Consider the following 19,414-nt stretch of genomic DNA (forward strand, 5'->3'; position numbering starts at 1 on the left):
GTTGGTTGTCTCTAAACATGAAGTAGTTGGTGCCATTGGTGAAACAAAAATATCTATTTGATTTTATCACAGTTTGGGGGCACATTCTGTGACTATGTCTAGGGATATGAAAATTTACCACACTGTAAGAGTTGTTAAAAAACCTTTATCAAGATATGATTATCAGATATCAAAAGACTAGTTTTTGGAGCCAGAGAATTTTCTATTTTTTTTAATTTACATTTTTAAATTTTTTTAATTAACATATAATATATTATTAGCCCCAGGGGTAAAGGTCTGTGAATCGCCAGGTTTATACACTTCACAGCACTCACCATAGCACATACCCTCCCCAATGTCCATAACCTCACCACCCTCTCCCTACCCTCCTCCGCCCGGCAACCCTCAGCTTGTTTTGTGAGATTAGGAGTCTCTTACGGTTTGTTTCCTTCCTGATCCCATCTTGTTTCATTTATTCTTTTCCTATCCCCAAAACCCCCCACTTTGCTTCCCAACTTCTCATATCAGGGAGATCATATGATAATTGTCTTTCTCTGATTGACTTATTTCTCTCAGCATAATACCCTCTAGTTCTATCCACATCGTGGCAAATGGCAATATTTCATTTATTTTGATGGCTGCATAGTATTCCATTGTGGAATAAATATATATATATATATATATATCTCGATATAGTGAGATATATATATATACACCACTTTATCCATTCATCTGTTGATGGACATCTAGGTTCTCTCCATAGTTTGGCTATTGTGGACACTGCTGCTATGAACATTTGGGTGCACGTGCCCCTTCGGATCACTACATTTGTATCTTTAGTGTAAATACCCAGTAGTGTGATTGCTGGGTCGTAGGGTAGCTCTATTTTCAATTTTTTGAAGAACCTCCATGCCGTTTTCCAGAGTGGCTGCACCAGCTTGCATTCCCACCAACAGTGTAGGAGGGTTCCCCTTTCTCCGCATCCTTGCCAACATCTGTTGTTTCCTGACTTGTTAATTTTAGCCATTCTGACTGGCGTGAGGTGGTATCTCATTGTGGTTTTTATTTGTATTTCCCTGATGCGAAGTGATATGGAGCACTTCTTCATGTGTCAGTTGACCATCTGGATGTTTCCTTTGCAGAAATGTCTGTTCATGTGCTCTCCCCATTTCTTGATTGGATTATTTGTTCTTTGGGTGTTGAGTTTGAGAAATTCTTTATAGATTTTGGATACTAGCCCTTTATCTGATAGGTCATTTGCAAATATCTTCTGCCATTCTTTCAGTTGTCTTCTGGTTTTGTTGACTGTTTTCTTTGCTGTGCAAAAGCTTTTGATCTTGATGAAGTCCCAATAGTTCATTTTTGCCCTTGCTTCCCTTGCCTTTGGTGATGTTTTTAGGAAGAAGTTGCTGCAGCTTAGGTTGAAGAGGTTCCTGCCTGTGTTCTCCTCAAGGGTTTTGATGGATTCCTTTCTCACATTGAGGTCTTTCATCCATTCAGAGTCTATATTCGTGTGTGGTGTAAGGAAGTTGTCCAGTTTCATTCTTCTGCATGTGACTATCCAATTTTCCCAACACCATTTGTTGAAGAGACTGTCTTTTTTCCATTGGACATTTTTTCCTGCTTTGTCAAAGATTAGTTGACCATAGAGTTGAGGGTCTAATTCTGGGCTCTCTGTTTTGTTCCACTGATCTATGTGTCTGTATTTGTGTCCGTACCATAGTGTTTTCATGATGACAGCTTCGTAATAGACCTTGAAGTCTGGAACTGTGATGCCACCAGCTTTGGAGAATTTTCTATTTTAAGGGCTTTGTGATGGTTAATTTTATGGGTCAACTTGGCTGGATCACAGTGCCCAGATATTTGGTCAAACATTATTTTAGATGTCTCCGTGAGCGTGTTTTTGAATGAGAGTAACTTTTCAGTTGTATGTGGAGCAAAGCAAATTGCCCAACATAACGTGAAGGAGCTTCATCTAGCCAGTCAAGGCCTGAATAGAAGTAAGACTGACTTCCCCTGAAGAAGAGGTTCTTTCCCTAGCAGGCTGCCTTCAACTTGAACTGCAGCATCAGCTTTTCCCTGGGTCTCCGGCCTACTGGCTTACCCTGAAGATTTTGGACTTGTGAGTCTCTCTAACTGAGTGAGCCAATTTCTTAAAATAAATGTGGTTAAGTATAAATACAAATATTATATATATTTGCTCTATAAATATGATGTATATTATACTATATATTATACACACACGTAGACATAGTGACACACACACGTCGTCTTGGTTCTGTTTGTCTGGAAAACCTGACAAATACAGGGTTCTTTGTGTTGCCTTTTGAACTAGCCTGCTTTTTACTGCCCACTGTGTAGAGTGTGCTTGTTTTTTCACTTCCTGTTCTTTAGTTTCCCCGAAAACACTAGGCTTACATTCAGCGAAACACATCTTTTGTTCCTAAAGACTTTGTCTTCATTAACTATCCTGGTATGCCATGCACATGGTTCTCAGAGCTTTGGGTTTCTCAAATAAAAATATAAAAAGTCTGTGCTCTCTTTACTCTTTCCTGCCTTATTTACTTGGTATAAGGGTTAAAGATAATTTGTGTTAAGTTTTATCCTGTCTGTAATTTACCTGCAATTACTTCACCATATGCATTGCAATATTTACGGGTAGAACTTTGTTTGAGGAGCCTTTAGTTAGCATTCCAGGTATGTTGGTCAGGAATCTTCATTCTAGGATTAGTTAGTATTTGAAAGACCCTAACTAGAAGTCAACACTTCAGAATCGGGTGCTTTCAGTCTGTACAAAAGGCTTATTCATATTATTTATTAATGTTAAGGATGTTACAAATTATGGGTGAAATGAATGGTGTTGCACATATATGGGCTGGCCTTAGAAATAGTTTATGTTCATGGACTTTGAATTAGGCAAGGCCAGCAACCTAACTAACAGCTTTCAGAGTTACACCTACCTTTAGCCCTCATTCGGCTCTGTTCCCCAATGTGGAGGATTCTGCCGAGTGGACCTGATAGAAGGCTAGACACATCTGCTGAAGAGTGTTGTCATAATTGCTTACAAACCTTCCTGCAGGTTCCTTGTCAGAGATACCCTGGAACAGAAATCTGGGCCTTTGCTGAGTTTACAACATAGAACTGTGGGTCTCTTTTTCCACCTTCCCTCTCTTCTGTGTATCTGTCTGCAGCAGAAAATCCTCACCTATGGGGGATCTTTGCAAGACTCGGGGTGTTTGCCCCCAAGCTGAAGTTGTCCATTGCTCGAAGGCCATCAGGATGCTCCTTTCTGTGGATGCTTCATTGCCACATTTCTCTCCAACACTTTCAACGTACAGATTGTCTTCTCCCTGCTTTGTTTTAGTTTCGGTTTAGGGTTACTTCAGCAGAGGCACTGAAATCACGGGAAGGTGGGTTCAAGTCCTGGTGAGGAAGCTCATGGTAAGTGGGTCCCGTTTGTGAAGCACGCAAGTGTTTGGCCAATGCCCGGGCGCACGCTGTGCCAAGCCGTCCTCTGAAATGTGGCGTGCTAGAATCTGGAATGTTTTCCGTCTTTGATGTGTCAGGAAGATGAAGCGGAACCAGACAGCAGGTGGAAACGAGACCCTGTGAAACATTGTGGGAGATTCCTTCCAGTCAGTATTTATATAAAATTCTGAATTTATTTGGACCTGCGTTGATAAAAGAAAATGTGTTATAGGGAAGTAAAGGACATACTTTTTTTCCCCCTTGTTGTTCAAAAAGCATTGCTGTTGTTTTGAAAAAGTGCTGTGGCTCAAACCACTAGAAGCATGCAAAAGAATGACCTTAGTTAAAATCTTAGAGTAAGCTAATTTTAACTTTATTTGTTTTGGATCGCTGTGGGTTACTGGGTCAGAAATGTCACTGCTAACTGTACTTGTAAACTTGTTCCCCTTAAAAGCCTACCTTTGCTGCAAAGAAAGGGAGAAGGTCTTGTTTTGTTTCCTTTGATGAAGGAACAGAATATCATTTGTTGGTTTTGAAAAAAGAAGTCAAGTTTAAACATCCGTTTGTTTGCTTAGTGAAATAACACAGGAACAATGTGAAGGTGACTGAACTAGATGGATAGATAGATAGATTGATTGATTTTGATCGTGTTGAACATTAGGGCCCAGGATACTGTTGGCCTTTAGAGGTTTTTGCATTCCAGTAGTATCACAATTGAGTTCTGATTATTATTTGATTAGCTGTCCATATCTCTGCAAAGTATTTATGGTAATATAAATAAAATTGGTAGAACTATTTTAAGAATATTAAAAGAACCAAGGTCACATTGATGAAAGGGAAAGTACCTCAGTTAACATCTCTTTTATCTCTGAGGTTTTTTCCTGGTCAAGGTAAAACAAATCGAGGCCGGTGATACGCCAATGTAGACTGATAGTGCATTGCTCTGGACACAGGCAGGGGTTTTGGCAGGCCAGTCTATATTTTAGTGTCAAGATAGTTATGTAGATTTTGGTTTCAGGGACAGTAAGCATCATAGTAGATGAAATACTCAAAACTTATTTATGAATAGGAATATGAGAGGAGTGTAGGTAATCTGGGGTAGTAGTCATGTTATCTCACATATAACCCTGGGAAAGCCTTCTTTCCCCCACATTGAACCATGCATGATTACATGGATGATCTCATTTCATTTTCTCAATAACTTTGTGGGATCAGTGTAATTATGATAACAGCTGTTTTGTGAATAAGGACACTGAGGCAAGAGCTACAGAGCTACAGAATTTAGGACTCTAAATTAGATTAAAATTGGGCTCTTACCATTGGGAATATATATATGTAGATAAAGATGTATGTATGGATACTGATGTATAAACATATATGCAGTGTGCTCTTTGGTTTCCATAATATAACCATTTCAGAGCCTTTTATGTCAGCAGGGATAGAACTTTTTAATCAATGCATAAAATTACATATTTATTTGTACCATAATTAGTTAGACATTTTCTGTCAGTGGACATTTAGGCAATTTCCAGCTTTGGGCTCTTACAGATAGTGCTATGATGAACTCTCTTGCATGTACATTTTTGTGCACATTTGTAAATATCTCTATAAATACCCAAATGTAGCATTATTAGGTCAAAGGCATTGACATTTAAAATCTTTTTTTTTTTTAAAGATTATGTATTTATTTGACAGAGAGAGACAGATAGGGAACACAGCAGATCATGATCTGAGCCAAAGGCAGATGCTTAGTGACTGAGCACCCAGGTGCCCCTGACATTTAAAATCTTGATAGCTATTCTCAAATTATGCTTTTCCCCCTTGCTTTTCCAAGAGCATTCCTTTCCCTGTATTCTTATGAACACTAGATGTTGCAGTCTTTTTAATTTTCTCTCTCAGCTATTCTGTGGGTATTCGAATACCTGGTATTTCCTTGTACTTGAAATTTGCTTCATTTTTAATGAAGCTGAGCATCTTTACACCACTTACTGAACATTAATATTTCTTCTACTTAATTTCCTTTTCCCTGCTTATATATGCAGTTGGTTGAAGTGCTAATGTTCTTTGTATATTATGCATATTCATATTTCTTCTTGATATTTAACAATTTTTCCTCCTAATATTTGATTTTTCTTATAATTTAATTATGGCATATTTTATTGTCTAGAAATTTTTAGCATTGAATTTTAATCACATAGCTTATTCATTTCTTTGAAGATTTCTAGGATCTGTGGCTTTGTAGGAACATCCTATCTAGCTGATTAAATGTTGTCCCATATTTCCTTTAGCACTTTTAAAGTTTATAAGGTTTTTTTGTCCTTAACTAATTGAAATTTTACTTTTGCTATTGATAGGAAATAGGATTTTTTTCACGAAGATATCCCATTCTTTCCCACTATTTATTAAATAGATCACCCCAACTAATTTGAATAGAAAAGTAGAGCAGTAGAACAGAATAGAACCCCAAAATAGATCTTCCTGAGGGTCCAAACTATATTGCCTTAAAAAATGAAGTTTTATTATATGTTTGATATCTTACAGGGTCTGATTCCATTGTACTCTTTTCAAACAGTGTGTTAGTTTTCCGTGAAAAATGTGAGTGGGGTTTTAATTTTTACTGCTTTGTATTCATAAATTAAATTTGGGCAAACTAACATTTATAGTAATTTAAGAGCATAGATACTTTTTTTTTTTTTAAAGATTTTATTTATTTATTTGACAGAGAGAGATCACAAGTAGGCAGAGAGGCAGGCAGAGAGAGAGGAAGGGAAGCAGGACCCCTGCCGAGCAGGGAGCCCGATGCGGGACTCGATCCCAGGACCCTGGGATCATGACCTGAGCTGAAGGCAGCGGCTTAACCCACTGAGCCACCCAGGCGATACTTTTAAAATATTAAGAATTTTACCCAGGAAAATAGTGTGTCATTATACATATTTAGGGCTTTTTGTATTTTCAGTTAAATTTTATAGAGAAGGATATCCTTACACATTTATAATTAGTGATTCCCGGATATTTTATGTTTCTGATCTTTTCTCTTACACTTTCTAAACTGTTTTCAATTTTCTTAATATTTTTTGGTTACTTTGTAGAACTCTTACTGGTTCTAATAATGTTTATGTTAAATCTTTTGGATTCTTCAAGTAAATGATATAGCTTTCTCTGCACCTAATGAATTCTGGCTCTTCTTTGAAAAAGAAAATTTATTAGATTATTACATGTAATATATATTATATTATTTATAGGTTTTTCCTATGTACCCACATAATTTACCAGCCTATGAGCAACCTGAAGATGAAAAGTATCTTACATTATTTCTTTTCTACAGAATGAAATAGTGGTATAGTCCTCTGATTGCTAACTATCTCAAAAATTGCTTAAAACACCATTTTCCAATATGGAATCATACAGTTAATTGCTTTATTTAGTTTCAGGATACCCCCAAATGAACTTTATAAACCAGACCAGTTGAGGAAGAACACTCTGACAGCAGAGTATTTTGGAATCCTGAAAGAAGTCAGGAAGGTGTTAATTTATTGGAAACAGTTCTCCTGTACTTATATTTTACACACACACACACACACACACACACACACACGAATACACACACATATTTATTGACTTACTCTGTGGTAGCAAAATTGAGCTCTGTTCCAGGGTGGATATCAATTGAATCTTTGTTCTGCAGTCAATATATATTCTTGGACTTTCAGCACATGTAGACAAGCAGCAGACATCAGTGGAGTAATTTCCAGTCATATCTGCCAGTAGTTTGCAGGACATGTAAGTTCCAGATCCAGCCAAAATTTTTTTGTGTGTCTTTTAAGGTTGCTCTCCTAGGCATGTTGCTTTGTAGTCCACTCAGCTGTCTGTGTTTTCTAAAAGAAATGGATATAGGTATGGATTTATTTTTTATTTTTTATTTTTTTGGACCTAGGACCTTATATGTGAAATGTGCATTCTAGGTCTTCTACACTCAGATGTAGGAATTCTTGTTTATTCTTTAAGACTCATCTCAAATATTTTGCCCTTCATGAAATTCTTTTTCTCCAGCAAGTGAGAAAGATTACTTGGCATATTCATCTGTTACATCAGGTATCACGTTATATAGTGTGTTGTTTACATTGATTTCTGTATCCCTGCTCAGCTGTGAGCTACTTGAGACTATACCTTCTCCAATGTCCACAACTTCCAGTGTCTGACATGGAGAAAGGTACAAACCCTATAATTTAGAAATATGTGTTTGGATGCAGTGATGTTTATTATGGTGGGGAAGTGTGGTAGAGACCAAATGAGTAGCTTGAGGCCATGAAAACATGTTGAAAGTCAGGAAGAAAAACAGTATTCATCCTGGTACAAATATTATAAATGACATGATTTTGATGAATTTATACCACACTACATCTGCGTCTATATATACAGCATATATTCCTGATTTATAGGTTACCATATATAGCATAGGAAAGTTGCCAGTTTTCCAATAACATGAATGTAGAACACACCTGGACCAGCAGGACCAGCTTTATCGGCAATAGATTTGGTTTCTTTCATCTCTGACCTTCTGTTCTGCTTTCTTTTTAAATTATAGCTTCTTATGTATAGTATAGCTTCACCCAGATTTTAAGATTTTGAAGACATTACAGAGTTTTTTCAGGAACAGTTTAGATACTTAATATTTATTGAATTTAATTTAAAAATGTCAGTTTTTATTATTACATGTTCATTGGACTTGGTGAATTACACATTTCTTTCTTTTAGATATAGACCTGAGTAAGGGATGGTATACCTATTTCTAGTTACTTTTCAAATAGAACAAACTCAGAAGAAATAAGGACAATCAAGTTTTGGTTTTCATAAGTGTTTTTGAAAATGGAGGAAACGATTGACATAATATTTAGCAGAGCTGGTGCCATCCTGGTTCTCTGCAGCTCTTGAGCAGTATTTTGATAGTCATTTTGTGGAAAGGCTCACTGAGAATCTAGCATGGATCTACATGCAAGTAAAATAAGAGAGGACAAATGAGAGCATTGCGTGCTCTGTGCAGTATATATATGCTACCAAAGCGAGCCGCTCAGTACAGTATAGAAGTCAGTTTCAGTGATTCTGTGACTGAAATATAATGATTGTACTGACACACCACAACGCCGGGGCACGTGTAGGTCATAGCATGAAAGGGACTCAGTGCGGATGTTTGCTTAGGTAGTAGCTTCAAGGTCCTTCTCCATGGTTCCATGAGGAACCAGTAGAGCATTGCAGCTAATATGGTATACTCTGATTCCATAAAAAGCAGTGAATATTGCTATTCAAATAATATATCCTGTGGCTGCTGTTTTCTCTTAGTTCATTAAAAGTGATAGAACGGCATACATTTCAAAATGTAAGTTTTTTTTTATTCTGATTGAGTTTTCCTTTTCTTAACATCTCCATTGCTTTTAGAGAGAAAATAATTGTTTCAAAGAAATTCATGGTACAAAATTTTTAATTTATATAAGTTTAGATACTTAGCAGGTTTTTTTTTTTTTTTTTAATCAAGAAAGCCGTCTTTCTGGATTGTCATCTTCTTGTTGCCCTCTTCCTACAGGTTTTCAGCACATACTCCAATGAAGACTATGACAGGAGGAACGATGAAGTGGACCCTGTGGCTGCTTCTGCTGAGTATGAGCTTGAAAAACGTGTAGAAAAGCTGGAACTTTTCCCAGTGGAACTAGAGAAAGGTATGTGAGCTCCACAACATTTGTAATCTCACTATGGCTATTTTAGCAACACAGAAATGACTTTATTTTTTTCACGTGTATTTTTTTCACTCTTTTTCCCACCAGAGGGTTGGATAAAGTGCTAATTCTCATGGAGGATTTAATTTGTTTATTAAATTTCAAAAGTAGTTGATATGACCTATGCATAGATGGTAGACTCGAAAACTCTTCCTTCTGCTTCAATGGAAAGCCATCAGCTTTAGTTGGCTGGGATGGTGCTGGGAGTAGGGAGGTATGGGTGGGGCCTGATGTTTGGATGGTATCTCTGCAAAGATCCAAGGCTGGTGAGAGCTAAGAAGGAGCAGGTGGAAGGGAGTCAGGCAGGTGGTTGTGTTTGTGTTTGTTTTTTTTCATTCTTGATAGAGAGGGAGTCGTCATGGTTGGTCTCTGAATGTAGTAGGTGGGGGAGTGCAGGACTTTTGATTATGGATTTTGGAATGGAGAATCCTCTGTGAGGGGAAAGGGCTAAGAGAGCAGGGAGAATGGGAGCAGAGGGGCTGCCTTTTTATTTCTGCTCTGGGAATCTTAGCCTGCTTGTAGTGGGAAGTGAGGACCCAAGGGTCCAGAGATTGCCGTGTTTATTGTCCTGTAAGATGGGCACCAGGGAATGGACTGGGACTCAGTGAGCAGGGAGATAATCACATCTCAGAGAGCTTACAAAAAAGCAGAACAAACAGATAAAAACTTGAATGACAAAAAGAAGCAAATGAAAAACCAAGTGAGGATATCAAGTATGGCTTTAGAAAGACATTCTTAAGCCAGTCAACAAACAACAAAAACACTGATTTTAAAATGTAAAATTTCAGTAGAGGAATTGAAGAGGAAAAGATGGTTTTGTTGAGATTCAAACTGGTGACCTTGAAGGTCAGGCCTAAGAAATGAGCCAAACTAATTCTTAAACAACAGAGCAAACATTCATGAAAAGTCATGACAGAGACCCAACATATAAACTACAGGTGACAGAAGGGGAAAAGACAACAGAGGATGAGAGATGTATTAGACAAAGCATGGAAGAATTTTTCCTGAGCTCAGAAAAGACTGGAGTCTCCTATTTGGAAGGGGATAGCCAACTGATTGAGAGAGGACTTGAAAAACATCTGTACTTGGGCATAGCCTGGGAGAAGTCCTCATCATCAACATATAAAGTAGGAATTTTACAAAATACTACGCTCAAATCAGCGCAAACAAAGAAGCAAAGGTACTTGCCAAAGCCACATTATTAGACTAGCATCAGATTTCTCACTTGTAACACTGGACGTGGGAGGCAGACATACAGTTTCACGCATCAAAGAATCCTGCATCTGTCCCAGAGAGCTCTTCTCCTGGTGAAAGAAGGAAAGTTGCTGTCTCTAAGGATCTAAAGGACACATCACCTGCCTACTTCCCGATTAGCAAGGAGGAAAAGAAACAACAACTTGTTCTAAACAGCAAAGGTGAGGGGGAAAGAGTAGAAAACAAATTATTGGGTATAAAATTACTTAGGTCACAAAAATGTAGAGAATACCAGTCGTTACACCAGACATGACTGGTTAATTGTTCCCATTAAGAGACACTTTTCATTTGAGGTTAAAAAGATATAAGAATGATACTTACATTTTTCATTCATTTAAAATGTAAAACCAGTCCTAGCTTATGGTCCATACAAAAAACAGCTGTGGGATTTGGCTGTGGGCCATTGTATTGCTTATAATAGCAAAAATGAGCATAATCCAAATATTCATTAATGACAGAAAAGGGTAAAATGAAGGAGGTTCAATTCCATGCAGTAGTGTGTATGATTCTTACAAACATGAAATTGATGGAGGGAGATTAAAAGCAGATCACAGAAGAAGCCATTCAGTATAATTCCATTTATTTAAATTTCAAAGCCAGTGAAAATTAAATGGTGTAACATTTAGAGATACACAAATAAATGGTCTTAATAAGTGGTTTTAAAAATGGTGGGAATGATTGATACAATATTTAGGACAGTGGTTACCAAGGGAAGAGTTATGACACCAGGGAGGGGTACAGAATGGGCTTTTCAGGTGTTGGTAGTATTCTGTAACTTGGTAAGTTTTATTTTTCTTCTTTAAACACAATGTTTTGTAAGTAAATGTTTTCATAGACTCTTTTGTGTTTTTCACAAAATCAAAGTTGAAGCTAGGAAAATTAAGCTAGAAAAGAACTAAATTGTTTTCAGTCTTTTGAGAAGCCTCCATCCTGTTTCCCCAAAATGGCTGCACCAGTTTGTGTTCCCAGCAACAGTGCACAAGGGTTCCCCTTATTCTGCATCCTTGCCAACACTTGTTACCTCTCATTTTTTGGATGATAGCCATTCTAACATTCTAACTCTAATAAGGTGATTTTTCACTGTAGTTGTGATTTGCATTTCACCGATCATTAGTGATGTTGAATACCTTTTCATGTAACTGGTGGCATTGTATATCTTCTATGGAAAAATGTTCGCTTCCTCCGCCTATTTTTAATAGGTGTTTGGTCTTTGCTGTTGAGTTGCATGAGTTCTTTATATATTTTGGATATTAACCCCTTACCAAGTATTTTCTCTCATTCTGGACGCTGTCTTTTCATTCTGCTAATGGTTTCCTTTGCTGTGCGGAAGTTTTTTTAGTTTGATGTAGTCCCACTTGTTTATTTTTGCTTTTGGTGTCAAATCCAAAAAGTCTTTGCCAAGACTGATGTTAAGGGACTTACCTGCTATTTTCTTCTAGGAAGAATGTCAGCTTTGAATCCTTTTGAGTTGATTTTTATTTATGGTATAAGATAGGGGTGCAGTTTCATTATTTTATATGTGTCCATTTTTCCCAGCACCATTTATTTGAAGTGGCCATCCTTTCCCTGTGATATATTCTTGGCTTCTTTGTCATAAATTAATTGACCCAATATGCATAGGTTTATTTTAGAGCTCTCTTTTGTGTTCCACTGATCTTTGTGTCTGTTTTTATGGCAGTCTGTTTTTATGGCAATCAAAAGTACTGTTTTGATTGCTGTTGCTTTGTGACACAGTCTAAAACCAGGAAGTGTTATGCTTCTAGCTTTGTTATTTATTATGTTTGCTTTTGCCATTTAGAATTTTTTTTGTAGTGCCATAATTTTAGAATTGTTTGTTCTATTTCTGTGAAAAAAGTCATTGAAATTTTGATAGAGATTGAATTGAATTTGTAGGTTTCTTTGGGTAGTATGGATATTTTATTAATATTAATTCTTTGAATCTTAAGTATGGACAATCTTTCCACTTATTTGTGTTTTCAGTTATCAGTGTCTTACAGCTTTAAGAATTTCTGATCTTTCACCTCCCTGGTTAAATTAATTCCTAGGTAATTTATTCTTGTTGATGCAATTGTGAATGGAATTCTTTTCTCCTCTATTTTAAAAGATTTATTTATTTATTTTTAGAGAGAAAGAGGGAGCACACTTGGTGGGGGGAGGGGCAGAGGGAAAGGAGGAGAGAGAATCTTAAACAGTCTTCACACCCAGCACGGAGCCTAATTCAGGGCTCAGTCTTTGGACCCTGAGATTATGACCTGAGCCAAAATCAAGAGTTGGAGGCTGAACCAGCTGAGCCACCCAGGTGCCCCAGGAATTATTTTCTTAATTGCTCTTTCTGATAGTTTGTCAGTGTGTGAAGATCTAAATATGATACAAACTATATATTATAATACCAAACAGAAAATTTTACTTTTAAATTAAGGAAGCATTTTAAAAAGTAAATAAAGTATTTCAGTTAAAACCAGGAGTCTGATGTGAAATGCTCTTTAAATGAAATAGTATAAATGGTAGAAAACAAAAGATGAAAAGTAACCTTTTGCTGATTTTTATTATATAATATGTATAATAATTACATATATGAAAACTGTAATGAGAAGCTGAACTAATTCTTATTTTAAAATATTAGAATTGATAAGATTATATGTAAGAGGAGGTCAGGTGCCACATATATATAAGATAATTTATCATTTTTCTCTATATTTACTCAAGCACAGAAATATGAAAATGGGAATGTTTCATTTACAGTAGCACAAAAAGAACAAAATGCCTATTAATCATGAAGATAAGCAATATTTATCTGTTGAAAATCCATCTTTTTGACTGATAGAAGATGTAAACAAATAGAAGGATGTATCATATTCTTGGATGAAAAGACTCAGTATGGAAAAGTTCCTCCTATTCTTCCTCTCTGATACCTATAAATTAATACATAAATTTAATGCAGTTTGAATAGAACTGCCATCAGTGTTGATTGGGAGAGTGGATTCCATACTGTAATACTAAATTATATATGGAAAAATAAAGACCCAAGGGAAGTCTGAAAAAGAATGTGAAAGGTCTTAATTTCTTAAATATCTGAATATAATGTAAAGCCTCTATAGTCAGAACAAATCATATTCACAGAGCAAGTGATCAATGGAACAAGGTAAAAAATCAAGAGAAAGATGTTAATATGCATGATAATTTACTACATGACATGCATGGTATTCTAATTTAGGAGCAATAAGGTGCTTTACAAATTGTTCTGGCATAACTGAGCATCACTGTGGAAGAATATAAAGTTGGACACCTTCATTTGTGTTATATCATGTGAAAAAACAACTCCTCATGGGTTAGATAGTTAAATATTAAAAATAAAGTAATAAAGGTATTTGACAAAAAATTTGTAAGACCACATAAATCCTGTAGGCATGTTGGAGGAGGGGCTTGACCAAAGTGGGAAAGCAGAAGTTAGAAAAGGAAAGAGGGACCAATCAATCCAAAATTTTAAGCTTTTAAAGGCAATATTGCCAAACAAAGGCAATAGATAAATGATAAATTTGAGGGGGGCATCTTCATTATAAATGACATGGAGTTAATATGTATAATATGCTAAGAACCTTCAAAAAGAAAAAAAAGACAGGGAAAACTCATTAGAAAAACATGGCAGTTTACCGAAGAGGACATCTAATGGTCCACGCTCCTACGAGTACAGTTTCAGATCTCAACGAGCAATAAGGGGGAATGCTAAGCCAACATGAGCTTCTTTCCTAAGAGAAGAAAATAAGCTCTGAGCTCGAGTGTGGTGACAGCATCTTTCCTAGTAACTCAGCCTCACAGTCTTTTCCGACGTTTCCTGGCTGCTGTGCCTACTTAGTGCTTGGCCTGTCCCTGGGAGGGGATAGACAGAGGAAGACCAGGTGGCTCCTGGGTTCCTGGCAGTCACAAGAATCCGTGGCCTTCCAGGATAGGGCTCTGGACTTCACCCATGCCTGACACATCTCACAGAAAGCTGTGCAGAGATGAAATGAGGCATCTGGTCTCTGTGTTGATTGTGTTCTTCCTTTGTCTCTCCGTTATACATCTTATCTTTCAGGCAGTCAGCACTGGAATTGAGGATGGCTCAAACTACTATCACTTTTCCAACAATCAGGTTTTCAGCTCGGCAAATCTGAGTAATTTTCCAGTGAGAGCAACAGAGTTGCTAAGGCAGGAAGAAAGATAATTTTACTAAAGCCTGAGTTCAGGCAGGGAAATGCACTTAAAAATGAAGACATAATTTTCATGCAGGCTATTTACAGGAAGGAACTACTTAATGACATGATGGTGCAGAGAATCCACATTTGAAAGGAGTTCTTTGAATGTACTGCGTGTGAGAAAGTTTCACTTATAGCCCAACATTGGCTTGACACGGGGTAATTCATAATGAAGAGAAGCTCCTGTAAATACAATGAATGTGAACAAGAATTCAGCTAAATGCTTAATATATACCAGATTTCATATGGGAGAGAAGCCTCATGGCATTTTTTAGTGTGGACGAGTCTGCAGTGATCATCCCTTAAACGACCAAGAGCAAACACTCTGGGAGAAACACTTACATGTATGTAAACACTGGGAAGGCTTTGGGTCATCATTCATCCTTTCACCAACACGAATAGATTTCCACACCAGGAAACTCTAGGAATATGATGAATGTGGGCAAGAGTTCAGCTGTATAGCTAACCATACAAATAGGACAATTCCTGTGGGTGTGAAGAAACTTACACATGGGACCAGTGAGGAAGAGCCTTTAGCACAGATCTAATTTTTCTTTTCCCCAGAAAACTCGTACTGGAGAGAAATCCTAAATGTTGGAAAATTTTTAACCAGAGAAAGCCTCTGGATGAACTTGAGTATCTATACCAGAGAAACAATGAGAATGAAATGAATGTGGGAAATCACATGTGTGCAGACATTTTAAATACAAGGAATGAAAGAACTTCTCCGGCGATGACTTGTACAGGAGTTACCATTAAACTTCTCACGCTGGAGGGACACCTCTGCCTAAAGTCAATGCGGAAGTATGTTCATCTGGGGATCACATTGATCAGGTCCTCCGGGGAGAACACTCTACGGAGCTCTCTTTAGCACATAACTGAGTAAACAAATCACACTTTTCCCAAACGATATGTAGAATACAGATGTAGGATTATAAATTGGACTTAGAAACACTTAAAGCAGAAGTTGGTGACAAGTAGTAATGATCAATGAGATCAGCCCTGTTCAAGAGATTACTGATTAAGAATGTTTAGTGTATTAAATGTTATTGCTAAGAAGTCTTAAAATCTTCAAGTATTCTGCTGACTGGATGAGCCAGTTTTCCTTTGACAACCCTTTGCTGTTGATTAGAGAGTGTCTGCTTTTTTATGTAGCCCATACAGTATGGTTCCGAAGACTTTGACGCTATCAACCAGTAACTTTCAGTGTTGACCAAAAAATGTGGAATGTGAAATCTTTTATTATTACCTTTTATCTTTTATTTCCTTGATGTTAAGATACATATGTTCATGGAAATATGGAAAACACATTATTGTAAAGGAATTTAAAAACGTTTTTGTCAGTTTTGTTCACCAGAAGAGGAACATGGAAACTAAAATGAATGCCTGTCAGTAGAGAAGTGGTTGTATAAGTTATGATACCATCTCACCATGAAATACTGTGCAATCATTAGAAGTGATTTAAGGCTATGTAAGTTGATATCCATGAAGTATCATTGAATTAGCTGCAGAGAGAACTAGCTTTAATACGATCTTATTTGTATAAAGCAAATAGGAAGGAAAAATGAGCCATTGTTTATACACACATATACATATATGTATATACATTTATATATATACATATATACATATGTATTGTAGCTGTTGATACTTTAAATGCTTGGATAGTAGGAAAGTACTGAAAGACACATGCTACCTTATTAAACATGAATGGGGACATGAACCAAAAAACCAAAGACCATGTAAATGAAGGGGAAATTTTAGATATATTATGATCACATTCATTTAAAATAATATATATGTGTTTTGGTATGTATGCTTTTATGTTTGAAATGTATTATTTAGAGAGGGTGTGTTTTAAGGCAGATTGATTACTCCATGATCAAATTACTGCTTTTTCTTGGGATCGCAAATGAATAGCCAACTGCAGTAATAAAATGAGATTAAACTCACAAGCCTTTTGGGGGTCTCCTGTTTAACATCTTTGCTCCCCAGCAGCATAGAAAAAAATATTCTGCCAAGACAAGTGTGTCATGAATGTGTCATATAGTCCATGAAGAACAAAACTAAAAGCAAAAAAAACCCAGGTCTCACCACCTAATTGTGGGCTAGTGTAAAACTTAGGTTGTTGCATTGTTTTTCCCTTTTTCATAGATGAGGATGGACTTGGTATAAGCATTATTGGAATGGGTGTTGGAGCAGATGCCGGACTTGAAAAGCTGGGAATATTTGTTAAGACAGTAACAGAAGGCGGTGCTGCTCAGAGGGATGGCAGGTAAGCTAACTACGGTTGTTAATAACTAAAATCTTCTAGGAACTTTATTGGAAATTTCTTTCAGTGGTAGCTTTCTTCTTTTGATTTTTTTAGGACAGAATTATAGAGTGTGTCTCAGAAATGGAAAAGGTTAAAACACTTGAATTACTTTATGATTTGCTAGTAGAATGCCTGCTTTCTTTAATGTATGTTAGGTAAATGGGTGGTTGGGTCTTCTGTCTCCATCAGTCTCACTTTGGTACCTATCCTATCCTGTCATCCCTCTGTCTGGTGAGAAATGGGCAGAAACCTGGGTGTATATTGTTTGGGAATATGTCCTGTGGAGATCAGCATATAGTTTTCACTTCAGAAGTATTGAGACAAGTGATAATATTTCTGGCACTTTTGAGAATGACAGAGGTAGAAGGGATAATAGGAACCTTAACCCTGCAATGATGATAATTCTGGAAATCACATTTTTCAAAATGTATTCTGTCTGAAAACACAAGTTCTTGAGTGCTAACTAAACCTGTGGAATTAAATGTTCTGGAGAGGACTCCAACAGTCTTTACTTAAGTGTCCGCCTTGGGTAATCTGGGTGGACATCAGCACGTTGACTGATTGATGTTTTAAGTCTTAGCTTTCGTCATCTCAGCCTGCAAGGATCTTTAAAGATTCTGATGAGTCCCCACTCAACATTTCTGCTGCATCAGGTTGGGGCTGAAGCAGGGGTTGGCAATAGAACTAAAAGTAGGTCCAGCATGATGAGGACCAAATTCAAAGAAAGGTTATCTTATTTTTTTTAAGAGCACAGAGTAACTGGCTTTGATTTTTTTTTTCAAGTTTTAAGTGTATCTCACTTAACCATATTATCAAGAAATGATCAAGTATGTTGAAAATCATTTGTAAGTCTCCTATGGGACATATAGTAGCATTATTTCTTTCATAATCCTAAGTGTACATATTGATATACACAGATACTGTCCAAGGGGAATTAAATTGATTTATTTAAAAGGAAAGCCACACCAGTATCATCTCGTTCCATGAGGTTTGGGACCACATCTGTCAGTAGCCTTATTTGTATAGCCTTCACTTGAACAGAGAAGGTCTGACATGAATCTTTTGAGTGAATGTTCAGTTGAGTGAATGTGTATCACACTTAAAACAAAGTAGGATATTAATATTTGTGTTACAAAATAATTTGTTAACAGTCTTCCCCCATTTTTCAGATGGTTAACGAAATAACCTCTTTACCCTTTCAATGAATTATACAATGGTAGTAGGATAAATTTCCCATTATTGATGTAGAAACTTTCTTCCAAGTGAGCTAAAATTTATTTGTAAAATCTGTGTCATTTCTCTTTAAGTTTCACAAAAAATTTAAAAACTATTCCACAATGATAGGAAATACTTCTTGTTGTTAGTATTCAAATAATACAAAATTATTATGAACCATCTCTCTTAAGTTACATGGGCCACAAAACCAAACCAAAATAGAAATTAATTAAAAAATAAAAAGGTAGAAATTTTAGCATTCAGCACTTAGCCAGTTCCCATTATTCTAAACTCAGACCATTTTGTTTTCCCACCACTCACTTTTAAAATTAAGTTTGTTTTTCGTTAACCTGTTTTTTTTACTTGTCGCAGTATTTCCACCGGCAGGAGAACTTGGCTCTGTCAGTCCCAGTGTGCATTTCCACAGTCCTTTGAAATGGATGTTTACCTAGGATAGTAATCCTGCTGTTGTTACAATAGATGCTTAATAAATGCCTCAAAAAAAAAAAATGCCTCAGTGAATAGACTAAGGAAGGCAATTTGGTGAAATGAGCAGAATCTTTGGAAACATGTGACCAGGAGTCTCATTCTGTTCCCTCTACTTAACCAGATATAGGATATTGAACAAATCAGCTTAATTTTCATGTTATCTACATTGCAGGGTTGCTGTAAGCATTCAGTATGCCTATGTAAATTAAAACCTTCCACACTGCTGTCTGTGTATGAAACTGTTCTTGAATGAAGTAGGAATAAGCTTGAAATTTATTTAAAAAGAGTTATTATGAGAAGTGTTATGAAAAACTATAGAAAGATATATAAAATATGTATAGAATCATAAAATTTTAAAAGTACAGAGGAACTTTAGAGATCTTTAAATTCATACCTTTTGTTTTATATGTGTTTACAAATTGAGGATATATATAGTCTTATTATTAGACCTGTGGAAGTCTTCACATCTTTAAAATTATATTATTATTCCCACCATTACTGTTGTGCTCATTTGCACAATATTTAAATGCTTGTTGTTTAAAATGTATCAGTGTAAAATAATTACAAAACGAACAGTTGATTGCTTCCTCAAGTTAATTTTTTTGAAAGCTATGTCTACTTGATGGATATAGAAAAATATCCTTTAAGGATTTACGAAGCACTTTGATCAGTGTGAGACCATTCTTCTGTGAATA

At 36.4% G+C, this 19,414-nt stretch overlaps 1 protein-coding gene across 11 annotated transcripts in view; it reads left to right on the top strand.

Moving 5' to 3' along the window:
- Window positions 1-19,414, top strand: part of PPP1R9A (protein phosphatase 1 regulatory subunit 9A) — a 299,215-nt gene that overhangs the window by 148,834 nt on the left and 130,967 nt on the right. For all 11 annotated transcript variants that reach the window (XM_044246057.1, XM_044246056.1, XM_044246058.1 and 8 more), the window contains exons 3-4: window positions 9,026-9,158; window positions 16,856-16,976. In XM_044246057.1, the coding sequence (XP_044101992.1) occupies window positions 9,026-9,158; window positions 16,856-16,976 (254 nt within the window). The remainder of the gene's footprint in view (window positions 1-9,025; window positions 9,159-16,855; window positions 16,977-19,414) is intronic.

Source organism: Neovison vison, chromosome 4 (genome assembly GCF_020171115.1).
Source record: "Neovison vison isolate M4711 chromosome 4, ASM_NN_V1, whole genome shotgun sequence".
Taxonomy (NCBI): Eukaryota; Metazoa; Chordata; class Mammalia; order Carnivora; family Mustelidae; genus Neogale; species Neogale vison.